The 26,255-nt window shown below is 40.8% G+C and overlaps 1 protein-coding gene across 1 annotated transcript; it reads right to left on the bottom strand.

Moving 5' to 3' along the window:
• Positions 1-4,348: 4,348 nt before the first annotated feature.
• CDV3 (CDV3 homolog) lies at positions 4,349-19,407 on the bottom strand. Its single transcript, XM_063452164.1, has 5 exons — positions 19,018-19,407; positions 14,544-14,620; positions 10,489-10,625; positions 9,972-10,131; positions 4,349-8,420 (listed from the first exon to the last, which is right to left on the bottom strand). Exons 1-5 carry the CDS (start codon positions 19,276-19,278, stop codon positions 8,294-8,296), a joined length of 762 nt encoding a protein of 253 aa, XP_063308234.1. The 5' UTR covers positions 19,279-19,407; the 3' UTR covers positions 4,349-8,293.
• Positions 19,408-26,255: the final 6,848 nt, after the last annotated feature.

The raw sequence follows: 26,255 nt of genomic DNA, 5'->3' as shown, positions 1-26,255 counted from the left end.
ATTCCACTGTGGGGGTGACTTCTCTTGTTGTGGTAGTTCACACCGTCTCGTGATATGGAAGACACAAGAAGAGAGGACCAATCATGCGGAGTGTAATACATATGATTTAATACTACTATATTTACTGTATTACACTCACATTTAGATGAGCTATAGCCAGCTCAGGATTTGTAGGCATATAGCGGAATAATCCCCGCTTACAGGATGTGTTGGTGCTTGTCCTCCAGGGGTTATATCCAACTTTCAGAAGAAGAAGATAAAAACAGCAGATAGTGCTCTCTGATGGTTTTTTTTGAGGTAGTGAATAAAATATACTCACAAAAGAAGTGCAGGTCACTGCACTTTTAGGGTAGCGTTGGTGGTATAATCCCCACTTCAGGATATATAGTATAAAAATGCCAGGAAAAATAGTTGAAATGATAGAAATTATAATAGTGTGTCAAAAATGATAATGGTGCATATATCTAACCAAATATCATTTTTATAAAAAACACAATATAAAATAACCATAACGCGTTTCACCGCTGGGGCTTTATCAAAATGGTGTAACCATTGTTTACATTGCCCCTGGGGACACCTCCAAGGGGCCGCCACTCAGATGGCGACTGGAGGTGCTTCCTGGCTCAGTGCTGCACAGCCGTTCATGCTGAATTTTCCTCATAGAGATGCATTGATTCAATGCATCTCCAAGAAGAAGTGCTGATTGGCCAAAACAGCGTTTGGCCCTGGCCCCATCACAATTTTAGCCAATGCAATTCTTTCCCTATAGAATAGCATTGGATTGGCTAAAATTTGCCAATTCTGATGTCATCGAGAAGGCAGCTCGGGGGCAAGGCCAGCTCCAGCAGACCAGCTCGGTGCTGGAAATAAAGTGAGTTTTTAATCCTTTTAAGGGTGTGGGGGGGAGGAGAGAGACAGGCCACCTAGATGGTGGGTTTAACACTATAGTGTCAGGAATACGTTTGTGTTCATGACCCTATAGTGTTCCTTTAAACACAACCAAGATTCAAGCTAATTAAAAATTATGGCCATTGCTAAATATAAACACTTGAGAGGTGGTAACAATATAAGAAAAAAATCCAGGAAAACTAGAATCTTAATGGGTATACTGCTTGGATACTTTACATCCAAGTGCTCTAAACAGAATTTGATTATTTTGTGACAAATTTTTATATATCAGGATGTTGCAAGGTGAAGAGCTCTTCCAACAACACGTTTAAATTTGTATGGTATGCCAAATGCACTTTTTTAGTATTCCTAGGGATAGGACACTGGTTAGTTGGATCAGCGTCGCCCTCGAGTGAGTTTAGAAAATATTAGAAAGGAAGTAATTAAACTTTTTTTTTTTAGACTGCAAAGTGAGGCAATAGTCTCATTGAGACCTATAGCTTTTGAAAGAGACAGCTGTCTCACAGTGATGCTTGTTCATTTAATCTGAAGGCATCTATACTCCACTGAAGCTCTGCCTCAGCCACCACTATCTTGAACTCCTATTGTTTCATCTACCCAAGTACAGCAGATAGGTCAATGTAGTATCCCGCAAGGCTCATCACCAACTCACACTGCATGAGATGTCCATATGCCATGGCTGTGGAAATAGGGGGCTAGGAGGGGGAGACTTGGCAGTGGAAGATCCACGTTTTGTCAGCTTCAGGCTTGACTATAACATAAGACCTTATATGAGTGATGGCGAACTGTTTTGAGCTTGAGTACCCAAACCAACTTTTTATTCCCTCAAAGTGCCAACACGGCAATTAAAGGACCACTATAGTGCCAGGAAAACTCATTTTCCTGGCACTATAGTGCCCTGAGGGTACCCCCACCCTCAGGGCTCTGGGGAAAGGGGTTAAAACTTACCTTTCTCCAGCGCCGGGCAGGGAGCTCTTCCTCCAATCCTCCTCCTCTCCTTCCATTTGGCTGAATGCGCATTCAGATGGTCTTTCCTATGGACGCTTGCGTGCTCTTACTGTGATTTTCACAGTGAGAATCACGCAAATGAGACAGCCACTAGAGGATTTGAGGGCTGGATTAACCCATTTATAAACCTAGCAGTTTCTCTGAAACTGCTATGTTTATTAAAAAATGGGTTAACCCTAGCTAGACCTGGCACCCAGACCACTTCATTAAGCTGAAGTGGTCTGGGTGCCTAGAGTGGTCCTTTAACCCCTTAAGGACCAAACTTCTGTAATAAAAGGGAATCATGACATGTCATGTGTCCTTAAGGGGTTAAACCTGAATCCTGAGGTTTACATTAAGAAATACAGTTGTCCAAACTATTTAACATCGTGTTCTAAAATAACAGAGTTCAATTATACAAATATTAAATAGATAAAATTAAACTTTTATTGATTAGTATCTCCAACAAGTGGAATACGTACACAGACATACTGCATTGAGAGTGTGTGGTGTAGTGGTGCTGTGTGTTTTGGAGGCGGGGGAGATAGGAGGGTGGTGGTGGTAAAGATAAAAAAAAAAAAATACATAAAGCCTTTATTGCCCCCCTCACACCCCTTCTTACCTTTGGTGAAGAAGGGGGATACACAGCCAGCCCTGGTGGTCCAATGGGGGTATTTGTCTGGCTGCAGCTCTCCTGTTGTCCTGCGCAATGCTGTGTGGAGTGTTGCCATGGGGAACATGCAGCAACACTCCACACAGCCTGCTCGCGGGAGGACAGGCGAGCTGCTTCCCAGATCCCTGCCTCCACAAAAGAGTTTTGGGCGGGCACCTACTCTGCATTGCTGCCAGCCGGCGGCAGCAGCCCCCTCCCCATGCGACCTATAGCTGTGTGCCCACAGAAGGCTCTGCCTGGCACAGGTTCGCCATCACTGCCTTATGTTCTTTTTAGAGATTGTGTTGCGATTTCAGCAACATTCACAGCACAGTGAATGAGTATTTCATAAAAATTGTATATGTAGTATTCATTGATTATATTCTGGTAACCAATTGTTACTCCAAACAAAAACAATATTTTTGTTGTAGTAATCCTTGCTGGCATGGTGTCCCAATAAGTAACTGCAATCCCACATTCTACCTACAGTCTAATCCTCCTTTGGCAACGTTCCTCGCTAGAGAGGTACAACATCTATAAGAGCGGAGGGAAGATCTTGGGCAGCAATGAATTTAAGAGGTGCCATGCTGTCATTGGTCCTTTATCCCCAACATGCTGGCAATTTTTATTTTTATTTTTTTTAAATTGGTCATGGTGCTTGGAGTAATCCTTGGAGCAACAATACCTGCTAATGTTTGGAAGCAACTTTAAATCAGAATCGAGCTAAAATGCAAAAGCACATATGTTTACTTCTGCTAGTACACAAAAAGTTACTAGTTTTTAAGTTCCAGTTTACTCTACATGTCTATCATTCTACAGCACACCTCACACCCCACGCACGACACCATCACAATAGGGCTACTGCCCTGGCAATTTCCACCCCCTCGGTGTTAGGGGTCGTAGACCATGCAGACACCTGACAAACAGGGCATGTAATTAAAAGAAGGGATCACCCAAATGCCCATATCTCACCCAAGCCAGGGTTTACTGCTGTATAATCTGTAGTTTATCACTTAATGGTTTCCGCTACTTGTGCCTACCCTCGCGCTACAACCACCAATTGCAGTTTTTACTATGTTTAGCATTAGGACACATTTGAACAATTGGATGACATCACTCCGACTAGCAGTGGTAGGCCTAGCTAGTTTGTCATTCTACAATAATTTTAAAAAATGTGCTATGTTATTAAAAAAAATTATATATATCTAAGGAACTTTCGTCAGGATATATAGTTTGTTTACTGACATGCCTGCACAGCTAAAATAAAGAATTACAAATAAAATAAAAAGGTTTACTTAAAGGGACACTTGTCACCAAGACAACTTTACTTTAATGAAGAAGTTTTAGTGTATAGTAGATCATACCCCTGCAGTCTTAATGCTCAATTCTGTCATTTAGGAGCTAAATCACGGTTTATGCAGCCCTTAATTTTTAATGTCTTAACTCCTGCTCTGTTAATAGCTTTCTAGGCCTTGCAGGAGCCTCCTGTGTTTTATTACATTTCACTTTACAGAGCAGGAGATAAAAACTTGTAAAGTAAATTAACATCTGATTGAACACAAAACATTGTTTTAATGCAAGCAGTGAGTAAAAACCAGAGGAGGTGTGGCTAGGGCTTCATAAACAGAACAAGTGTAATTTAAAACTACTAAATGGCAGAATGTTGAGCAATGAGACTGCAGGAGCATGATCTATACACCAAAACTGCTCAATTAAGCTAAAGTTGTTTTTGTGCCTATAGTGTGCCTGTGTTTCACTTGTATAAAAAAAAAAAATTAAAAACCAGACAAGATGACAATGTATAGACAGATTTAAATTTTAATTCGGCTTAGTAAAGTCACAGATTCTATTTTCCGGCTGCGTAGTCCATGCCTGAGTAGCCCATAAAGGACAGTCCAACTACCCATTGCAACAGCATGATATAAAACCTAGATACATTTTCCCACAACTAAAAAAGGAAAAAAAAAAGTCCTGGGGAAGAATTTAAAATATGAAATCTTACTGGTCTTCATATGCTTAAAGTATGCCATGAGATAATTAAACTTCTACATTCTACCAAACATTCCACATAAATAACAATTTCAGTTTCCATTTTTAATAACATACCTGCAATGAGACTCATGGTTTAGTTGGCAAGATTTCGCTGTGGCAGTACCTTGATGTGCTAGATTAAAATTATGGTGGTGGTGATGGGGAGATGTGCTAAAACTCTTCAATGCATAGGGTGATCACATTAAAGAGAACACTGTAGATAAAGTGCCTCCAAGGTAAAATTCAAACGCCAACATTCAGCTCAAACATGGGGAGGAAAAAAAAAAAAAAAATCACATTCAGGTTTTTTTGAATGTGCCAAATTACACCTTCTATGATTCAAGATATGCAAGAAAGCACTCACAGCGAGGTCGCTTTGCCAAACACTGGCCCCTGCTGAGCGAGAATATTGGCACGGGTTACAAGGTTGCAATAAAGTGGTCTTTAAAATCTGTGTGTATGCTTGACGTACAGTTTGATTTTAAAGGAAGATATCAAGAAGAGTTAACACCATTCGTTTAATCGCTACCTGAGGAGGCAATGACAGATTGGCAGATCTTGGCGTAGAATGTAATAACCCTCCACAGATTAGGATATGAAATTATACATTATGGACTCAAAGTCCTTATTGTTAAACAAAAACAAACTGACCATTTAACATGCCAAGTGTTAAACATACACTGAAAACTCAGTGGCTCAGTTCTGCATTACAGGCCATGCGCAAAACTTGCACTTTCTCAGATGTGGCACGCAGCAAATCCCTTTTTTCCCCCATAGAGCAGTGCAGAAAGATTTTGGGCATGTTCACACATGACCAGGATACAGTGCAAACAAGATTTCTAATGTGAAGTTTGGGAAGGTGCAGAGAGCAGGAAAATGTAATATATGGATTGTGTTAGCAGAAAGGCTAATGATATAGGAGGTTAAAAGCTTCAAAAACAAAAAAAAACACAAACACATTATTCTTACCATGGCATGAAAAGAAAACCGCTTTGCAGAAGCCAATATAGCAACCTTCCCACATACAACCATATTAAGTAACTGCTTAAAGCGGACTTGTCACGTTTCAATAAAGAGGACTGGAAATCCTTAAAACATGCAGGCTGCAATCCACCTTCAGCGTGACATACAATTATAAGGACGACAAAACTGTGCAGAGCAACAAAGCACTATTTTAACTGTCCTGCACTCCCTCCTTACATATACACTACTGCTTGCCAAGCATTGCCGGATGCAGCACAGGTTACAGGTAAGCTTAAAAGCAAACCTATGTTTCACAAAGAAAATCTCCATTGCTAAATGTAACTGCTCATTAAATCACAAAGCTCTTGAAGCATGGCACTTGGTGTGGAGGCTGCATCTTAAATTGGCACCATAACTGCTTACTCCCATTGCAGTAGTTTGTGTCTGGAGTCCCTGATGCTATCCTTTCATTTAACGGTAAATGGTTTTTAAGGTTTTAGTGCTAAACAAGAGGCTCCAGCAACCAATCCCATCTGTGCTGATTTTGCTAATTAAGCATTAGCCTGAGCAGCAATGGATGGCTGTGGGGCTGAATAAAGGTAGTTGACACTCGGCAAATCACAGCCATTCATTGCTGGTATATTTTTCAATGACTGAAAGGAAATGTGTAATCTCTGCCTTAGCCACACCTACAGTGGGGACATGGCTATGGGTGGCCAGGGACCCTCACATTCAGCGTTGAGCTTGAAAATGGTTTCACAAATAACAGAGGGAACACATTGGTAAATTCCAGGTACCATAACCAATTCAATAAGATTAAATTGTTAAAGTGGCTACAGTCCTCGTTTAAAAGGAACACTGAAGGCACAAGAACAATTTCAACTCATTGAATTGGCTATAATACCTGGAGTCATTGGTGCTATCCCTCCATTTAGTGTTAAGCCATTTTCAGAGCAGTTTAACACGGACCACCCTCAGGCCAGCCCCTACTGGAATTATGGCTAAGGCAGACATTACACACTTCCTTCAAGACAACTCAATCCATACCAGCAATTGGCACTGTAATAGGCTGAAAGCAGTCAGCCGACAGGTACCCACTGCTGCTTTGGCTACTGCTTCCTCATTAGTCCAATTATTACAAAGAGGATGGGCTCCCAAGGACTCCCATTGAGCATTAAAACGTAAAAAACAAACTGTTAAAATGAAAAAAACAAAAACAAAAAAACAAATGGTGGACTCCAGAAACTGTTTTAATGAGAAGAAGCAGTTAGGAAGACAGTGTTCCCTTAAGAAAACTGAAATTTCAAGCTCAAAGAATGTGGTATTGTAAATCAGTCTTCACACTGCTACTGACTGCTTACACAACATACACTGCATCTTTTCTTACTCTATCATACGAATTGTTTGTGTCCTGTTTAAATGAGCTGTTAATTTCTATAGTGTGCCTACCAGACAGCTAGCAGTTCTATGATAGAGGTAGATTTTTTATACCTTGGCCATCTACATTAGTATTGGTTGTACTGACAATTGTGCCTATTGTCCCATGATGTATTGTATGAAGGACCGCTTACCATCTATGACAAGACTGACGCACCTTAACCACTACTTTGGAGTGGCCACAGTAAAAAAACCAAAAAAACTCTACATAGATACATTCGCTATCCATATGGCTAAGCCAAAGTATAGATGGGAGGGGGGAAATAAAAATACATCAACATCTGATTTAAACGGGAGTCAATTTTTAGTAAAGTCCCATTAAGGTCTAGAAACCAGTTGAACATTTTTTTGCATAATATTGTTCTAGGGACCTGGATATTAGTGCGCTACAGCACTAACTAGCGCACAAATGCAAGTGTTGAGATTGCAATATATTTCAGAAACTAAAGTCTAACTATGAGAAACAAATATAGCTACTTCCCAATTGCCCCTCAGCAGAGCGGTCTGTGTATTAACTTGCTGTTTGACATTTACCCTATACAAAAAGCAACAAACTACAGCTTTGTGGCAATTTCTATAAAGAGACGTGTGTATTACCAATGCAAAAAAAAAAAAAAAACTGAACAAGCATAAATGGGGCCAATGCTAATAATCCCTTTAAGGTCACTTAAATCATTGACAAAAGCAGACAAATAGAATTTTGAAAAGGCGATGTGTTAAGAGTTGTCTCAGGAGGTGTAGAAAGAAAGAGGAAAAAAGAAAAACAAAACACACAAAACCTTAAAGTTAAAAAACATCCTCCTTCCTCCTCCACCTGGAGAATAAAAAGAGAAATCCACTTTTTGCCCCAACATCATAACCACTAGAAACAGATCCAACCACATCTTTTTATAAAGCGCCTGCAATCCATGTGGTGTCTGCTGTAACAATAGCAAATCTGAGGTAGTCAGCCATTTTGAAGGCTCCACATTAAAAGATTTTAATAACCACTGAATGCTGCTTTTCTGTTCTTAGATGGAAGCATAATGGCTATAACACACCAGGAATACATGTTCAGTAATCAGCACCTCGAAGGTGACTATTCCCATATGCAAAGGTGGGGATAAAAGGTCAAAGAAAACAAAAATAGTTAAAAAGTTTGCAATTTGTGTTTTAATTCTTCCGCAAGTCTTGAGAATCCAATTGTTTGCATCATCCTCCAGTGCATTCTGGAGGACATTCGCATGGTTCTGATGATGTGTCCATAGCCAGTAGCTGTAGTTTGTTTACTTTAGTGGGTGGGTTATCAAAGCTCACTTATTGTGTTTTGCACATTTACTGCTCCCCTAGGACTGCGTACTGATTGTCCAATTGAAGCCGTAGAGCTTGATTCTTTGCAGCCTCTTCTCTTGCACGATTTTTATGCTTTACTATTTCAAATGTCTTCTCCATTTCCTTATCCCTAATACAAGAAGGGGGAGAGGAAGGAGGTGGTGAGAGGAAATTGGAATAAAAATAAATATGATCACACTGGATGAAAACATTTGTACTTAATATTCGAGCATTTGAAAGTGATACATAAACTATTAAGAGCAAAATAACCTATTTCAGTTTATTAATTTATAAAGTAATAAATTATGCTTCAAAAGGACACTATAATCACCAGAACAACTACAGTTTATTGTACGGACATTCAGTGTCTCCACCCTCTGCATGCAGACACTGAACGTTCCTCAGAGATGCATTGACTCAATGCATATCTACGAGGAGATGCTGATTGGTCAGGAATGTGTTTGACTTGTGCTGACTCTGGCCCTGATCTGCCTCCTTAAAAAGCGTAGCCTCAACAATGGGAGAGCGATCTAGACTGGGCAGTGCCACCAACATCCTGGGACACTATCCTGTCCGACCCTCTCAAGCTACTAAAATCCACCTCTCACATTGAACAACACTGTAAAATTTTATACCGGTGGTACTTGGTGCCGACCAGACTGCACAAGATCTTTCCCTCCACCTCACCACTTTGCTGGAGAGGCCAGCAGCAGAGGGCTCAATGCACCATATATGGTGGAGCTGCCCACGGCTACATCCTTATTGGACTGAAGTGCATGCATTGATCCGAGAAGCCACACAAAGCTCTCCCCCATTCACCCCACAGGTGTGCCTACTGCTGGATCTCCCTAAAGAAATGCCCCAACACGCTAGAAAGTTGACCCCCCCTCCCCTCCCCTCCCCCCTCCCCTCTACGCTCTATAAGAAAGCTTGGGAGCTTTGGCAAACATGGAGATCTGGTAAGGTACCGGGTAAAGCACCAGGGGCTGTACCTCGCAAATAAGCTGCAATGGCCTTAACACACCCAAGTTGCAAATGCTTACTCACACCCCCACAGCCACCCGTGGGATGCTGATATGTTATGTGTCGTGTGACATGCTATTGTGGGAATATTGTCGCTCTGAACTGGAAATAATGTGGATCTAATGTTACTAAAAATGCTTGTCTGTATCAACCTGTGATGCACCCCCCTCCCTCTGTTATGTACCCTCCCCCTGTATAAGGAGCGACTGTACAAATCTAAACCAACTATAATCCCATTCTTTTCTGTACCCTGAATACGTTACTTACTGATAAAATAAACAAAAAATGTCAAATTTCCAAGCAATGCTTAAACTGCCACTTGCTCCATAGTTCATTTAAATACTTTTGTGAAATGGCCACTGCATATTTCTTTAAAGCAACTAAAACACTAACCCATACATGCAGAGCCTTTTACAGCTAGAAGGCAGAACAAGTTAATATTTCACCTTAATGTGGGACCTAAACCATCACACAATTACAAAATTTAGCCCACAATTTTAAAAATGCAGAACTATAATGTAATCTTAAAAGGAGTCTTAATGTAAGAAAGGCAGTCACAATAAATTTGAGCTATTACTTGGGCACCTTAAAAATGTAGACCAAGTAGCGCAAGAACCACAGTTCTAAGTATTAAAGTTAATGAAATGAGAGTACTTACCTGCGGGATTCTATATGTTTGGCAGTGGATTGTAGCGATGGAAATTGTGTATCACTAAATATTTCAGGTGGACCTTGTGGTTTTCGAGTTGTAGCAGAGGCTCTGGCTCCTGGAGGTCTGTATACACCACTTGACTGTACAGGCTCTGGAACTTCTGCCACTTAATGGTGAAAAATGTTTATTAATGGAACTGTTTGGATTTAACGTTAAATGACAGAATGCAAACACCTACAAACATCATGCACATCTGACACTGAGTTACGATTTATGGCATGGTATATGTGCCTATAGCAGGAAGTCGATCCAAAGGAAGGATGGACAGTCAATCATAGAATTTAGCAGTCAGTGAAATTGTGCATTCAAGTATAATAATTCAAGAATGAGAAAGCCAGAATAGAAATTAAACAAAAACACAATACACGTTTTACTGTATATTAAAAAAAAAAAAAAAAAAATACATCAATATTTGACTGTATTTAGAAGACACAATTTAAAAAAAAAAAGACCAATATCTTACCAATATTTACTGGTGCTTGGGCAGAAGCAGACTTATTCCAAGGACCTGATGTCTTTTCTGAGCCGTAGCCTACATTGTCGTCCCAGTCAGCACCCTGCTCTTCCTTTCTCTCATATTCATCATCATCTTTTTCATTGCTTTAAAAATTTATTAAAAACAAAACAAAAATGTTAATTATCTGGTCAAACTCAGTCCTTATTACTATACAAAAGTCCTGACTCCTAGAGACCTCTTAAAACAATACAATGTAGCAAAGAAATAGACAATAGAGTGTGTAAGCAATGTCTGCAATTGGGTAGGGAGTTACACATGCTGCTTAGAAGCCCTAAAGGGATTCTATAGTGTTACAATACAAATCTGTATTGATAAAACTATAGTACCCTTCGGTTCACCCTTCCCTCCCAGGCTCCCCTTGCAGCACATAATGGGTTAAAAAAAACCTTTACTCACCCTATTCATCTGACAGGGTGAGCCTCAATACTTTTCCTATGGGGATTTCACGGATGCTGGATGTCCTCATGGAGAGAGTGAGGATGTCCAGCGTTGTTTAAGGGACTCAGTCTGTAGAATCCCAGAAGCGGCCTTTCGGTTTCTCAAAAAACGGCAATGTTTACATTGCAGAACTAATTGGGACAGGGACTCTGCACCCAGACCACTTTAATAAGGTGAAACGGTGAGGATTCAATGAGGTGAAACGGTCAGGATGACTAGTGTCCCTTTAAAGGGCTGCAAGCAATACGCCCTTAGAGAGTCACCTAACTGTAAAAGCATAAACTTCTGTAAGAGCAAATTTGGCAAACTTCTGTAAGAGCAAATTTGGCAATATAGCCCTAGCCATGATAAATCAAACTGCTGCTTCCTGCAAGGCATGGAATATCTAACCTTAAATTATTATTATTATTATTATTATTATTATCACCATTTATATAGCGCCAACAGATTCCTTAGCGCTTTACAATATTATGAGAGGGGGGATTTAACTATAAATAGGACAATTAAAAAAAACAAAAAAAAAACAATAGGTTGACCCTGCTCAAACGAGCTTACATTCTATAGGATAGCACCAGAACTCGGAGTCCAATAGCCTTTTCAAAGAGAAGCATTGAATTCATACTGCTTTTAGAATCAGCATACTTTACATGCTAATAGTGGAGGTCAAAAAGATTCAGTTAATTTAAATTACTTTAGTCCTGTAGCAGCAGTCAGACAACTATTAGCAAGTGTGAAAATTGAAAAATGTAAAGTGCCATTTCTCAGTAACAGCACTTTTCATAAGCAATCTGCAGAGGCATTACTGTTAAGGTGTGATTTGGGTGCCTAGATAATTTTATGTACATAGCACAACAATTCAAAGGAATTCATTACTTTTTCATCTACTACATTTGTGTAGCAGTAGCCATATAATATCCATTTGACCAAGAGACAGATCAAAAGCTGCAGAGTACATCGCAGGAAACCCTGGCTTTGATAAAGGCATTGGAAAACTGTTTAACCAAGAACAAGGACTCTGCTCACAGCCTACTAGAAGCATAACCAATGCAAAAGGAAATGGACAATGAATGATGACAGATATGAACTGTCTTTAGGGGGACCTGGCACCCAGACCACTTCATTGAGCTGAAGTGGTCTGGGTGCCTATAGTGGTCCTTTAGTTTTAACCCTGCAGCTGAAAACAGTTTCAGAGAAACCCATAACAGATTCCTATGAAGCCCCTGGTGCAAGGGCCTAAAAAAAAATAAAAATATATCCACGAGTCCTTGCTCACTTTGGGGAGCAGTGATGTTTGCAGATAGGAAGTCTCTAGGAAAAGCATCCTCTTGAAGGGCATTTAGCCCATCAAGCTGTTTGAGGAGAAGGTCACCAGAGGTTTTTATTATACAGCAAAGTGAGTCCATCTGAATCAGTTTGAAAAAAGCAGTCTGTAGTTTGTCAAGAGAAATGGTCTTGCTGTCTCAATGTTTCTGGAGAACAGAGGTAATTGGTAATAAGTCTTTGTTTTGCCTGAAGAACCTTGCTCTCAGGGGGTAGGGTGAAACTTTAAAGCATGGAATAGTATGATTTAAATCCGTGTGATATGATGTCAGGGAACTGTGTGATTTCTTAGGAGTATGTATATTATGGAGGTGGCATGGTTATTTGTGTTTTTGAAGCATTTGGACCAGCAGATGTCCACTTTTATTAAAATGCTCAAAAAAAAAAAAAATTAAAAAAAAACAGTTTGGAACATGATTGTTTGGCAAGGAGCTGTCTGCGGGCTGTAAGGCTCAAAGGGCTTTACAAGGAGGTCTGAGGGTGGTAGTGTGTTTGCGTTTCCTTAAGTGTCCCTTAATAGAGCTCTTATGTGTATAAATACCAATAATAATGAGGCTGGAGACCCTTTGGGTCTCATTCTCCAAGAATGACACGCCAGAATTGTTTGTGTCTGTCACTAGCTCATATTCCAAGGGGAAAGAGTCATTTATCTTTTGGCATTTTTCAGTCAGCTTGGGGGGGGGGGGGGGATTCACACAGATTTTGAGAGTGATCCTACCAGGTGGAGGACTTTACCGTAGCTGAGGTGAGTTTAGGGAGCTATTCCGGTGCTAAAACAATGTAGTCAATGAGGCCACAGGAATTGTGTACCATAAGGAAAAAAAAAAAAAAATTATTAATCCCAATTCTCCAGGTGCAGTGCTTGCCAGACGTTCACCATGCCTAGACATCACAAATATCAGCTGATGGTGTTCAGTCATCTCTGTGGAACTGTAGACACTCCCCCTTAAGGCATCTGACTGGTCTAAAGCGACATTAATGTCACCCCTTAAGGCTTTAATGTGTAGCAGTGTTGAGGCTGTAAATTAGCTTTGTTTAGGGTTAGGTGCACCAAGTACTTCAAAAGTGGTTTGCTATAGTACATTTGATATAGCCTAAGTGGCTTCTGTGAGGGAGCAATCATTGACGAATTAGTACTTCAAAAGGACACTTAAGAAAGAGGAAAAGAGAAGAAAGAAAGAAAGAAAGGGAAATAAAAATATATACTTTGCTACAGGTAACATGGGGCAAGATTGGGAGTGAGCTTTATGAATGGAGGAAAGGTGGACAGATATAGATAGGTTGTTTGTGAAATTGTGCGAGTCTTTAACAGTGGGATAGTGCATGGATTACTCCCACGACCAAAACGCAAGTATTCTACAGCATTCAGGCCCAGCTATTTAACAATCAAGCACTACCTGCACAGCAATGACAACAGGTAGTAGATCAATAATGAAGTAATGTGTGATTATCTTTAACATATAAAGAAAACTCAGAAATTTACCCAACATGGCCAAACTCTGGAAGAGTGGGTTCAAGTGCAGACGACTCGTAGAAATTCGCCACCCAGGATTTTGTTGCTCCTCTACTGAGCCATTTACATGAAGGATCCGGTAACCCTCAATGAGACTCCGCCCCCAAGGGTCTCATTACTGATCGTAGCCCACATAAACTGGGTTCCCGTATGTATGTCCCACAGACGAGCTAAACAGAAGCGCCGCAGGTAAATACACACTATTTTGGAACAGAGCTCATCTACAGCAGTAGGATGTGGTGGGCCATGCACTCAGATCCCACCAAGGGAGCCTCAGATCTTTGTCTCCAGTGCATATTCCCAATACAGGAGCGATGTGTGATGAGAATCTCTTTAAAGCGTTTATAAGCCACATACGTAGTCATGTTATGAGAGGGGCAGGACACAAGGTAGGCAAAAGGAGCAGAACAAACTAAAGTATGTATACATGAAAGTATTACTGCTTGTAGCCCACAAACTGTGTTCCCGTATATGTTACACACCTGCAGGCAAGCTAAACAGAAACGCTGCAGATCTGGCGCACGGTAGGTACACACTATTTTGGAACAAGACTGAGACTGTGGGACTACAAACTTGACTAGTCAAAACTTTTCCATAGTCACTATGTGAACACGTTCAAGAGTACTGCTTTTTAAAAAAAAAAAAAAAAAAAAAAAAAAAAAAGTTGACAACTCTACACAATCAGTTGCGACAGAGAAAAAACAAAAACATTTAAATGTAGATCAGTTACCTTATTTGTAACGACTGAATCCTAAGACCGGTATAGTCCACTTCTTTCTGCTCAAAATCTTTCCATTCATCGTCTTCCTAAAAATTAAAAAAAAAAAATTTTTTTTAGTAACTATGAAATGCTTGGGAGTGTGTGGTGGTGCTGAAAACCCCAATTTGTTTTCCATGTAATTCACTGCCAAAGGCCTTCCAGAGTATCTCCCAAGCCAACAATGTGCATCAATGTGTAAAGTGATAACCAGCTCAATCTTCAGGACACACCAATGATCCCAGAATTCACACATTAAACTGGGGATACTTAGAAAATATGGACGTATTGTGCCTTTAGGATTGGGATATCCTGGATTAAGTTACATGGCTTGTTTTTCTTGTGAAAGTATATATGTGTGTGTTCTACAGCAATTGAAGGATCCATGGACGTTCTATATTTTAATCCACAGACCAAACACCATAAAAATAATTGACAGCAATAACTAAGGTTTGGACTCAAATATCTATTAACAGTCGAGTGAGAGACAAAGAATAAATAAAAGGACAAATTGATGCAATTTGGCGACATTTGTGTATGGATGTGGAATCCAGCCTTTAAATTGTAAAGTCGGGCTCACAAATTTTCACCTACCACTGGCAAATAAAAGTTTATTATGAACCCCTTAAAGGAACACTATAGTCACCTAAATTACTTTAGCTAAATAAAGCAGTTTTAGTGTATAGATCATTCCCCTGCAATTTCACTGCTCAATTCACTGTCATTTAGGAGTTAAATCACTTTGTTTCTGTTTATGCAGCCCTAGCCACACCTCCCCTGGCTATGATTGACAGAGCCTGCATGAAAAAAACAAACTGGTTTCACTTTCAAACAGATGTAATTTACCTTAAATAATTGTATCTCAATCTCTAAATTGAACTTTAATCACATACAGGAGGCTCTTGCAGGGTCTAGCAAGCTATTAACATAGCAGGGGATAAGAAAATCTTCATTAAACAGAACTTGCAATAAAGAAAGCCTAAATAGGGCTCTCTTTACAGGAAGTGTTTATGGAAGGCTGTGCAAGTCACATGCAGGGAGGTGTGACTCGGGTTCATAAACAAAGGGATTTAACTGCTAAATGGCAGAGGATTGAGCAGTGAGGCTGCAGGGGCATGTTCTATACACCAAAACTGCTTCATTAAGCTAAAGTTGTTCAGGTGACTATAGTGTCCCTTTAAGGACAAATGACATGTCTGACATGTCATGATTCCCTTTTATTCCAAAAGTTTGGTCCTTAAGGGGTTAAACAAACAATCACTGAAATTAATTGGTCAGAGAAGAGGGGAGCGATGGTGGATCGGGTGGGGCGTTTGACAAGGGGAGCGAAAATTATGAAATCACAGAGGAAACCAAAGATGTAGAGGACTTGCACTGTTGGAGGGAGAGAATATTTTAAAAGGAGAGTGGTCACTGGTGAAGGGAGGTTTTATTAAGTCCAATTGGAGTACCCCTTTACACATACAGCATGAGACACCCACACACTCTTTTATAATTGTGTGTGTACGTACACACATACACACACACACAGGAATACTTGGGTTTCAGGAGTAGAAACATGTATTCCTAAACCTATAGTGTTACACTAATCGTTTAGGTTCCCTTAGACTGCACTGAAAAGGTAATTTTACTCAAGCTCTCTCGCTTGGCCTCATCTCTGCTTGCCAAGCCTCCATTGTAGAGATCATCATTCTTTATGATCTCAGCCAATCCAACAATTTCCTATAAGAAATCATTGGCAGCCTAATGCATGTGCACAGCAAACACTGTGCTGCGCCAATCAGCATGGCCTCAGAGATGCATTGAATCAGTGCATCTCTATGGGGAATGTACAGAAACGGCGCGCAGAGATGCTAAACACTGAAATAAAGAAGCAGCTCTAGAAGCCATCTGAGTGAAAGCCACTAGAGGTGTTCCCTTGCATCAATGTAAACACTGCAGGGACAGACAAGAACCACTATATTAAGTAGTGGTGCTGGTGACCATAGTGTCTCATTAATTGTTCACATTGTCCTTTTCCTGTCGACCTTTATCAGATGCCAGCAGTTGTCAAATGAGTCTGGCAGGACAATGGCTGCATTAGAAGTGTCAGCAGTTATACATCCCTTGCACTCCTGAATGCTCAGGCAACGCGCTGGGAGGACGTGATGCCTCATCACTTCTCCCTGGCATTGTAAGTCAGGATGCCGTATGGAAGTGCAAGAGGAGACGGCAAAGCTGTTAGCAGATCACAATGCTCCTTCACTAACAAGAGGGACAAGAAAAACCAACTTTAGAGATGCTGTATTAAAATGTATTATCTAGCTTATTTAACAATGATGGGGCTGCAAACACTAAATAAGGAGGAATTCCAGTCTAACATTGTTGGGGCATCATAAAGGCAAACATCAATGGTGACTCCAACAGTATGACTGCTATATATAGGCACCAACACTTAGTGTTCCCTATATATAGCAGTCAGACTGTTGGAGTCACCAATGAACTTTGCCTTTATATGATGTCCCAACAATGTGAGACTGGAATTCCTTCTTATTTTGTGTTTGCAGCCCCACTATTGTTAAATAGGATGGATAATACATTTTAATATAGCATCTCTAAAGATGGTTATTCTTGTCCCTCTTGTTAATAACATAATGGTACCAGCTTCTTCAGTAAAATTAATCATAACATGTATCACCATAGGCACTAACACTTAGTGTTCCCTATATGGATACAGGTTATAAATAATTTTACTGAAGAAGCTGGAACCACTATATTTTATTTTTGAGGTTTTTAGTCACCATTGATTTGTGCCTTTATATGATGTTCCTAAGGCGGGATGGATGACCCCACCACTCAAAGGTGTGAGTTTTCATTGACAATCATTTTTAAACACCTTGTCGAGCTCCATTTAGTTGATGAGCCACAAATAAATTTAGACAGGCACATTGTACAGAAAGTAATTTGCTTTGCAATAGAAGGTCATTGGGCACCAGATTGTGATGTCAGCATGATGTATCAATATAATAACCACAAGTACAACAATACAACAGTTATGGTGCCAGGAGTGTCAGAGACAGGAGGGCCCTGGCATACCCCAATGTAAGCAATCAAACCATTTAGTAACAGTTTGACTTCTTATCCGGGTCTGCTGGGCACTGATCCCTACCTCCTCTCAGCTTTCATGAAAGCTAGAATTATTTCTCTTTTTTTGCACCATGTAGCTATTTTGTAACATGCACCTTAAATGTTTTAAAAATGTCACACCTTACTACCATCCTGCAAGTATAAAAATCACATTAGAAAAGAGTTTTCCAGAACACAATTGTGTGCACTTAACTGGTGGCTGTTTTTAGTCATAAGGGAAGAAAATGAAAGAGTGCTAATACTAGAAAATGACTGTGATGCCTTTCATGCACATGTGAACACTTATTGCTATTTTCCACGAATAAGAACCATCAACCACCAAAAATCACCTCATCGTGTGGTCGCTCTGCTTTCTGACAATGTAAAATATTGCCATTTCAGCTAAACAGCTTTTAGTAAGCCCATGGTACAGTGCCAGGACTGCCCTGGCATAGCCAGGCTTTCATACCTTTAAATTTAAAGTTATGTAGTTGTTATGGTACTTATCTTTTAACATCGACTAACACACACACACACACACACACATCTCCAGTAAGAGTAAGATGTGTTCGGCAAAGTAATATCAAGAGGAGCTACAGTATATGATGGGGGTACCCAAAAGGTAGATCCCAGATGTTTGAAAACTACAACTTCCATTATGCGTTGCTATTCTAAAAGAGCATGCAAAGCATCATGGGAGTTGTAGTTCTACAACATTAGGGAATCTACCTTTTGGGCACCCCTGGTATATGCAATGTAGTAGTTGTGGTTGAGATGAAAAGATCATGTAAGAGGGATATCCAGCTCTCTCTGCCACACAATTGCTAACATACAGGTTTGAACTAATGCTATTAGGTTTCTATAACATAAATGATTAACTTAAAAAATATAAAATCTATATTTCCCAGAATGTCTCAAATATTACAATCTTTCATTAGAGCACATGAGTATTCTATCCATGGCCCATCATAAAAAAAAAAAAGGACCAGGTCCAGCATGCCACAGGACAGACCCCCGGACTCTCTGCCAGTCTGCAGATTACCACGTTATAATCAGAGTGTTAGTCACGTGATAACAGGCTGGCATGGCATTATGGGAGTTGTAGTCGTACAGCAGGAGGGTGGTCATCCTTCGGCCTAGGCTGCTCTGCACGTGTCCGGAAGGCAGCTCTCGGATGGCAGGGCCTTCTGGGAAACAGAGCCAGGGACAACAGGAGAGCCTGAACTGCGAGAGAGGCCACCGAGTACAGCTCCAGCTGTGAGAGGACTACAGCTCCCATGATGCTGTTCGCCCCCTCCTGGTGGCTAGTCCCTGTGCTGGCAGCAGGCCGGGGAGCGCTCACCTTCTTCTCCTGCTGGCTGTCCTGGCCGTCACTCCGCCCGGACCGCTCCTTCTTGGTGAACTTGCTCTGGCTGGGAGCGGAGGCCGAGGAGGCCGTGGAGGAGACCAGAGTCTGGAGCCCCTCCGGCGGCCTGGCGGCCCCCCTGCTCCCCGCGGCACTGGCTGCAGCCGCGGCCGCCGACCCCTTTTCCTTCTTCTTCTTCTTGTCCCTCTTGGCGAAGAAGTCGTCCAGGCTCCTCTCCTCGGGCTCGGGCTCGGCCATGCTGGGCAGACGAGCGGTGTTAATGCGCCTGTGTGACACCACGAGCTCCGTGCGACACGCACCGGTCACACTCACTGAGACTGAGGCGGGGGACACACCGGAAGTGCTGCCCACACCCGGGAACACACCATCGGCACTCCAACTGAGGGGGGTGTGAGGGAGGGGGGTCACGCAGGCAGAGCGCTGCCATTCGCTAGCACAGCGCTCGGTCACGTGTGAGAATTCACCCCTGTCCTTTCTCTCGCAGTGGTACGTTCCTCCTCCTTCCTCCCCCTTTTTTTTCACCCTAAGCCGAGAACGTGTCTCTCCGTCTGCGTTGCTGCGTTTTTTTTTTCTTTTCTTAAATCAACTTTATTAGGAAGAACAGTCCATGTCTGTGTGAGGGGGAGGGTAATTATACAATTTTTTGACTTGGTATTTTGGATGTTGTTGGTGAATTACTGCAGATAAATGTTTTTTTTTGTTTGTTTTTTAATTATAAAGACACGACAAGTCGCTGTGTGAAATGACAGAGGGACAAATGATACCAAGCACCATCCTCTTTATTATACGTATTGTATATTACAAGGGGATCCATCTACTACACGTGGACCATAGCTCAGAGCAAGGTGGGCAGATTGTGGGAGTCAGTCCCCAGTGGTATTAATTAATGGGGTCCTTGGGGGATTAATATATATATATTATCAGTATTTATATAGCGCCAATATATTCTGCAGCACTTTACAATATCATAAAAAGGTTGACATGTAACAATGAATGAGACAATGACAACATGTTACAGGAACAATCGGTTGATGAGGACCCTGCTCAAAGAGCTTGCAGTCTAGTGGAAGTGGGGACGGATTCTTCTTTTCTATGACTGAAATAGTAGGTTGATGAGGACTATTTATTCATAGTCATTTGACTTTCAGTTTGAGAGAGGCAATGGTCTCTCTCAGGGCCGTTTGAAGGAATTTGGGGGCCCCAAGCAAAATGGACATGGAGGTCCATCCCCTCCCCCCCGCACGCAAAGCCTACAGGAACCACAGTATACCATACAGTTTAATTTCACCCACACTTTATGTAAATAAAAAAAGGTTTACAGTGCAAATACTGCTGTTGCATATAATGTGCATAAAACATTGAACATTTGCAAAAAAACACCACTGTACCATAAAATCAAATATACATTAAAAAGGTGCACAATAACTAAATCCAACATACTTAAAACACACTAACAGACACAGGTTGTGGTAACTTAATTATCTCCAGGTACAGGGAATATCTCCATTTACAACAACAGTAAAAATACATAATTCCTATTAAACTGAACAGAACCCCCACATTCAACCTATCCCCAGATAGCTTGGATCTGAACGCTCAATATATCCGAACATCACTCAGATCCCACGAGCAGAATAAAATCGCCATGGGGTTAAAGTTTAGCTAGGGCTGATGAGAGATTGAGGAGGGACAAAGCAGCCAGTTTAAACAGGTCTGGCAGTGTCCCTGGGACAACGCCCTGCTGGAGAAACAATAGACAGGAAAAAGGGGGAGGGGAAGAGGCACATTTTCTCATGGAATTAAAGGGGCAAAAAAGAGTGTTACAATCCAATATGCCCAAATAATGTTTTTAAAGGGCCATACACCACAGGGCCATAGTCAAAAGGCAGGAGGCTGGCAATCAGGCTCCTCCACAAGCCAAGGGCAAAGGGCAGTTGGTCACATAAAAAGCCAGTGACAAAAAATGTATTTTTCTGATCATTATTCATGGCAGCATTTACTCATGGGTTATCTCCTCCCATCACAGCAGAAAAGACAGGAAATAGAACTCTGAAACTGGTATAAATAGATCCTCCCCCTTTCCATCAGGCAGTCTTAGTAACTAGCATCACATCTTATAGTATATGGGTGGGAACGTAATGCTGCCATGAATAATGATCAGAAAAAGAAAATTACGGTAAGTATGAAGCAAATTTTCCTTTTTTCCTGACATTATTCATGGCAGCATTTACTCATGGGGAATACCCAAGCAGTACATATAGAGGGAGGGACAGAGTTCAAAAACAGCTAATAGCTATAAAACCATTATTGAGCTGCATAAATCTTAGAAGACTTTAAAAAAGCCAAACAAGACATCAATAGGATATTGTCATACATTCTGCTCAGACAAGTAAATTAACCTAGAGGCTGCAAGGTCAGCAACCTCCAGGCATTCAATATCTGAAATATCCTGAATAATGATAGAGTCAGAAAGGAATTAAGGCCATGATAGCCTAAGTTAGATAAGGATAATGCCATTTTGATATAAAATTTAAAACCAAATTGATGACCTCATCAGATCAGAACCTTGACAAAGGCATAACAGAATGTTGGATGAGAACAGACACACCATGCTATTAAACACGGGGAGAATTACGCTGAGAATCCAATTACTTCCTGGATGTAATTATTAAGGACGATTCACACTGCTTCCTCTTGCCTTGTGAACTACTTACCTGTGGATACAGGAAACAAATCAATACCTGCCTGTCAGAAAGAGGCAGAGCCTAGTATAGAAATAAGTGTTATTAAAACACTGCAATAACGAATATATATATATATATATATATATATATAGCAAAAATCAGGCTCACAACAATACCTCACACCGTGGATGAATTGATACAGTAATGATCAGTCACAGGAGAGGTATAAACCAATGACATTACTAGGCAAAGGCAAGAAGAATCATATACAGATTAGTTAAGGATCAATCACGTCAGTACCTACATTCAAAGAAACATATTGTAAATAGTACAGATTATGCCAAACAGTATAATCAAATTTATTAGAGACAGTTGTGTAACATAAGTAGGAGATATGTAATTGGCAGGATACTGATGAGAAGGTGGTAACCAGAGGCACATGATCCATTGTGGCAACCGACACATAATAAGCAGGATAGTAGAAGATATTCAGTTATCCTAATGAGAATAAACAACCGCTTACTTACTCTTACCTTATCTTCATATAGTGATGAAATACTAATGGCAGAGCCTATGGCGATAATAAGCAGTTTGTATTATCTGTAAGATATCAACACCAATACAAGTATATAATCCACAAGTATTAAATCAATGCAATGTTAGGAGTGACCATAACTTATACCGATCCAGGTACAGAGACCATGAAAAACATATCAGTCAAATGTTTTGTCATCAACAAGCTGCATTACATTATATTATGTAGGATGAATCAACCACTTAAAGCCATAAATTGGTTGCAAATTCCAGATATAAGGACCCCTAGAAGAATCCCCATGAATATCAGAAGAGAGGACCGTAATGGAGTTACCTGTTAAGGGGTTTCCTCTCTTGTTCTGGTAGCAGGTGAATTTTACCTGAAATAGTAAACCTGGTAGAATGGCCTGGGGACTAAAAAGACCTCCCAGTGTCAATTAAAATACTTGCAATACTGTCATGCCTGAACTACCGGTATTTCCTTGTCTCTTCCGGGTTGACGGAGCCTAGCCACACCCCCTTCTCTGACGCGGTCTCCCCACGCTACATAATGCGACCGCGCCAGATACAAGACGCTGGATTATTGAACAGCGTTACCGCGATATCAAACCGGCTAAAGATTTTCTTCAAACCTCTACCTGTGAACCGAACCGGACTGGAAATCTACATACCCTCCCTCTCCTCTCCTCGACCACGGCTAGTATCTGGACCTTCCTCATCCTGTTTGTGAAACTTCCCTCCCCGGAGGAGAACTCTGGGAACCTGATTTTTGCCCTTGGAAGCTAAGTAAATTGCTACATCCGTAATAAGAGCTTACCTGCTCTCGAGCCCGCTAAGCATTCCTGCTACAGCCTGCTCTCAAGTCTGTTAAGCATTCATGCAACATCCTGCTGTCAGGCCTGCTATCTCTAACTCCAAAACGAATCTCCTGCTTCAACTTCATTCTAATTTCCTCCGTTGCAAACTCCAATGTGCTATATTGAATGTATGTCAAAAGCTGCTTACTCCGTTTAAACAAACAGCGAAGTAATTAAAGATACAGTACCTTCATTATCCATAATTGAATACACAGTTCCTATTATATTCTCTAATTATCCTAGTCAACAATCTAAGTCCTATGAGATCTGCAGTTGTGCTCCATATCAATATATGTAAGCATTACAAATACAAAGTATCGGAAACTTACCTGGATCATATGAGCCTAAAAGAATACCTTTAATTGCAGAAAGGAAATTATAATATTCTCCTTCACAACAGGGGAATCTTGTCAGAAATTTCTGAACATTAATTCCTTAAGAACCAAAAGCATGCCACCCCTAACATATCCTAAAGGGATTGCCAAACTCTCAGGTCCCCAAGGGATAAAAGAGAATACTGCATATAAAAATTAGTACATTCTCCAAATTATAAAGATTATGTTTTAAGGAAATGTACTCAGTTCTAAAGAATATGTTAAACCAATTCCAGAGAATTGAGCAAAAACTGCAATTTTACTCACCGCAAATTCCTTTTTCCATAATATGGTGGCAGTACAATAGGGATGTACTCTTCCCATAGGCAAGCATCTGAAAGAAATTAACATAAAAAGTTCCTCCCCCTACCAGGTATAAGAGACCCTGCAGCCTTAGGACCTCAGTACGTGTCAAGAAAACAACAGCGGAACCACAAAAACCTGTACTGCCACCATATTAAGGAAAAAGGAATTTACGGTGAGTAAAATTGCAGTTTTTCCTGGCATATGGTGGCAGTACAATAGGGATATATCAAGATCCCAAGTAAGGGCGGGAATTAGGCCAAAACAGCTTGTAACACCTTGTGCTCGAAATCAGCGTCAGAGGCAGAGAATACGTCTAGTCTGTAATGCTTAACAAAGGTGATGAAAGAAGACCAGGTAGCTGCTTTACATATCTCTTCCGGAGATGCACATGCTTTTTCGGCCCAAGACGTAGCCATGGCTCTAGTGGAATGTGCTTTCAAGGAAGTAGGAATAGGAAGGTTCGATGAAGAATAAGCCAACTTTATAACCTCTACCAGCCATCTTGCCAACGTGGCTTAGGACGCTAGTTGACCTTTGAATTTTCCAAAGAAATTCACGAAAAAATTATCAGTTTTTCTATATGTAGGAGCGTTCTAAGTAGATTTTAAGCGACCTCCCTACATCTAGTAGGTTCCAATCAAATTCCCAATCCGGCTCAGCTGGACTAATGAAGGAAGGCAGACAAATAGGTTGGTTGATAACTTTGGAGGAGATGACTTTCGGAAGAAATGAAGGCTTAGGGAACATAACCACTTTATCTGGATAAAACTTAGTAAAGTCAGGCGAAGAGGACAAGCGCCTGTAGTTCCCCAATTCTCTTAGCTGAAGTAATTGCTACTAGAAACACGGATTTTTGGGACACATTCTTCAAAGAGGCGTTTTCTAGCGGCTCAAAAGGTTGAGAACAAAGACATTTCAAAACTAAGGACAAATCCCAGGAGGGAAACCAGACTTTTATAGGAGGCCTTAAAATCCTCACTGCTTTAAAAAAATCTCCTAATGAGAGGATTAGAAGCCCAAATCTTTACCAAAAAATGACTCAGAGCAGAAACTTGGACCTTGAGGGTAGACCGACTAAAACCCTGTTCAAGACCATCGAGGATGTGTCTTATATCATTCACATATATTGTGTTTCCACTCATATATCAAGCATAGTGAACAGATCCACTGAAGTAATGTCCACACCAACTTACATATAGAGCATGTAGAGGACATATACTGAGGCTCTGTTTTCAGAGCAAATAAAGAACACAAACTGAGGCAGATACTTACGATCAACTCATACATAGACAATATAGTGGATATATATACTGAGGCTGTGTCCTCATAGTAACTCATACACAGAGCCTATAGTGGGTACATATACTGAGGCCGTGTCCTCATAGTAATTCATACACAGAGCATATAGTGCATACATAAACTGAGGCTGTGTCTCAATAGAAACTCCTATATATATCATATAGAGGATACTTATACTGAGGCGGTGTACTCACAGTAACTCTTATATAGACCATATAGCGGATACATATACTGAGGCAGTATCCTAGTAACTCCTACATAGAGCATATAGTGGATACATATACTGAGGCCGTGTCCTTATAGTAACCCATACATGGAGCATATACTGGACACACTGTTCATACGTTAGAGCATAAAGTGAAAACATACCGATGCTGTACCACCACCAGATTATGTATGGATACTGAGGCCCCGTGGTCTCATATGCAGTAAATACTTCCACTTTCTGGAAAAGCCTGCTTATTTGCGATAATGCACAGATAACAGCAATCAATGCCACATATCTTGATAGAAACAAGTGTGTGTGGACTTAGAGTTAGGTTTTTAAAACCTATCATATACATGTGTGTACTTCAATCAGTCACCCAGGAAAGTTCTCTTACCTTGGATATTTCTCTGTCTTCAGGACTGGAATTCCAGCAGACTTTATACAGCCAGGATATCCATTATTAGCACTCTTTTTCACAATGCCTCGTTGCATCATAAGCACTCTTTTTTCACAATGCCTCCTTGCATTATCAGCACTCTTTTGCACCAAGCATCCTTTCATGTATAAACTTACCTAAATGCTCACCACACAAACCTCCTAAATGTGACCTATTTGTTAGAAGGAAGCCTAATGTAAGCAGCTGGGAGGGACTGAAAGAACAGAGACCCAGGTGCCTATACTAGTTTTAATCTAAATTATTAATGCACTTACCTGAACAGCTGCAGGCTGTCTAAACTATAGGCTTCCATCTGTACCAAATATGCCGTCCATCATCACCAGTGGGAGGAGGTTTAACCAACCCCATACAAGGTGGAATACCCAGGTAGTCACCTTATGGAAGTGCTGTTTACTGGGTCTTCAAGGATAAAGGCTTAGACTCGGCTGGGCCTCATGTATGCAGTGGACAGCTGTCATCCCCTCAGGGAGAGCGATAGGCCAGACTCCTGATTGC

The sequence above is a fragment of the Pelobates fuscus genome, chromosome 4, assembly GCF_036172605.1.
Source record: "Pelobates fuscus isolate aPelFus1 chromosome 4, aPelFus1.pri, whole genome shotgun sequence".
In the NCBI taxonomy this organism is placed as follows: domain Eukaryota; kingdom Metazoa; phylum Chordata; class Amphibia; order Anura; family Pelobatidae; genus Pelobates; species Pelobates fuscus.
This window is presented reverse-complemented; position numbering and strand designations above follow the sequence as displayed.

Bases quoted from the DNA above. Each gene is read 5' to 3' on its own strand.
- CDV3 (XM_063452164.1), bottom strand. From the start codon at position 19,278: ATGGCCGAGCCCGAGCCCGAGGAGAGGAGCCTGGACGACTTCTTCGCC. The intron at 14,621-19,017 runs GTGAGCGCTCCC...TTTAATTTTTAG, and splicing joins ACAGCCAGCAGGAGAAGAAG to GAAGACGATGAATGGAAAGA. The intron at 8,421-9,971 runs GTAAGTACTCTC...TTCTTGTATTAG, and splicing joins AAACATATAGAATCCCGCAG to GGATAAGGAAATGGAGAAGA.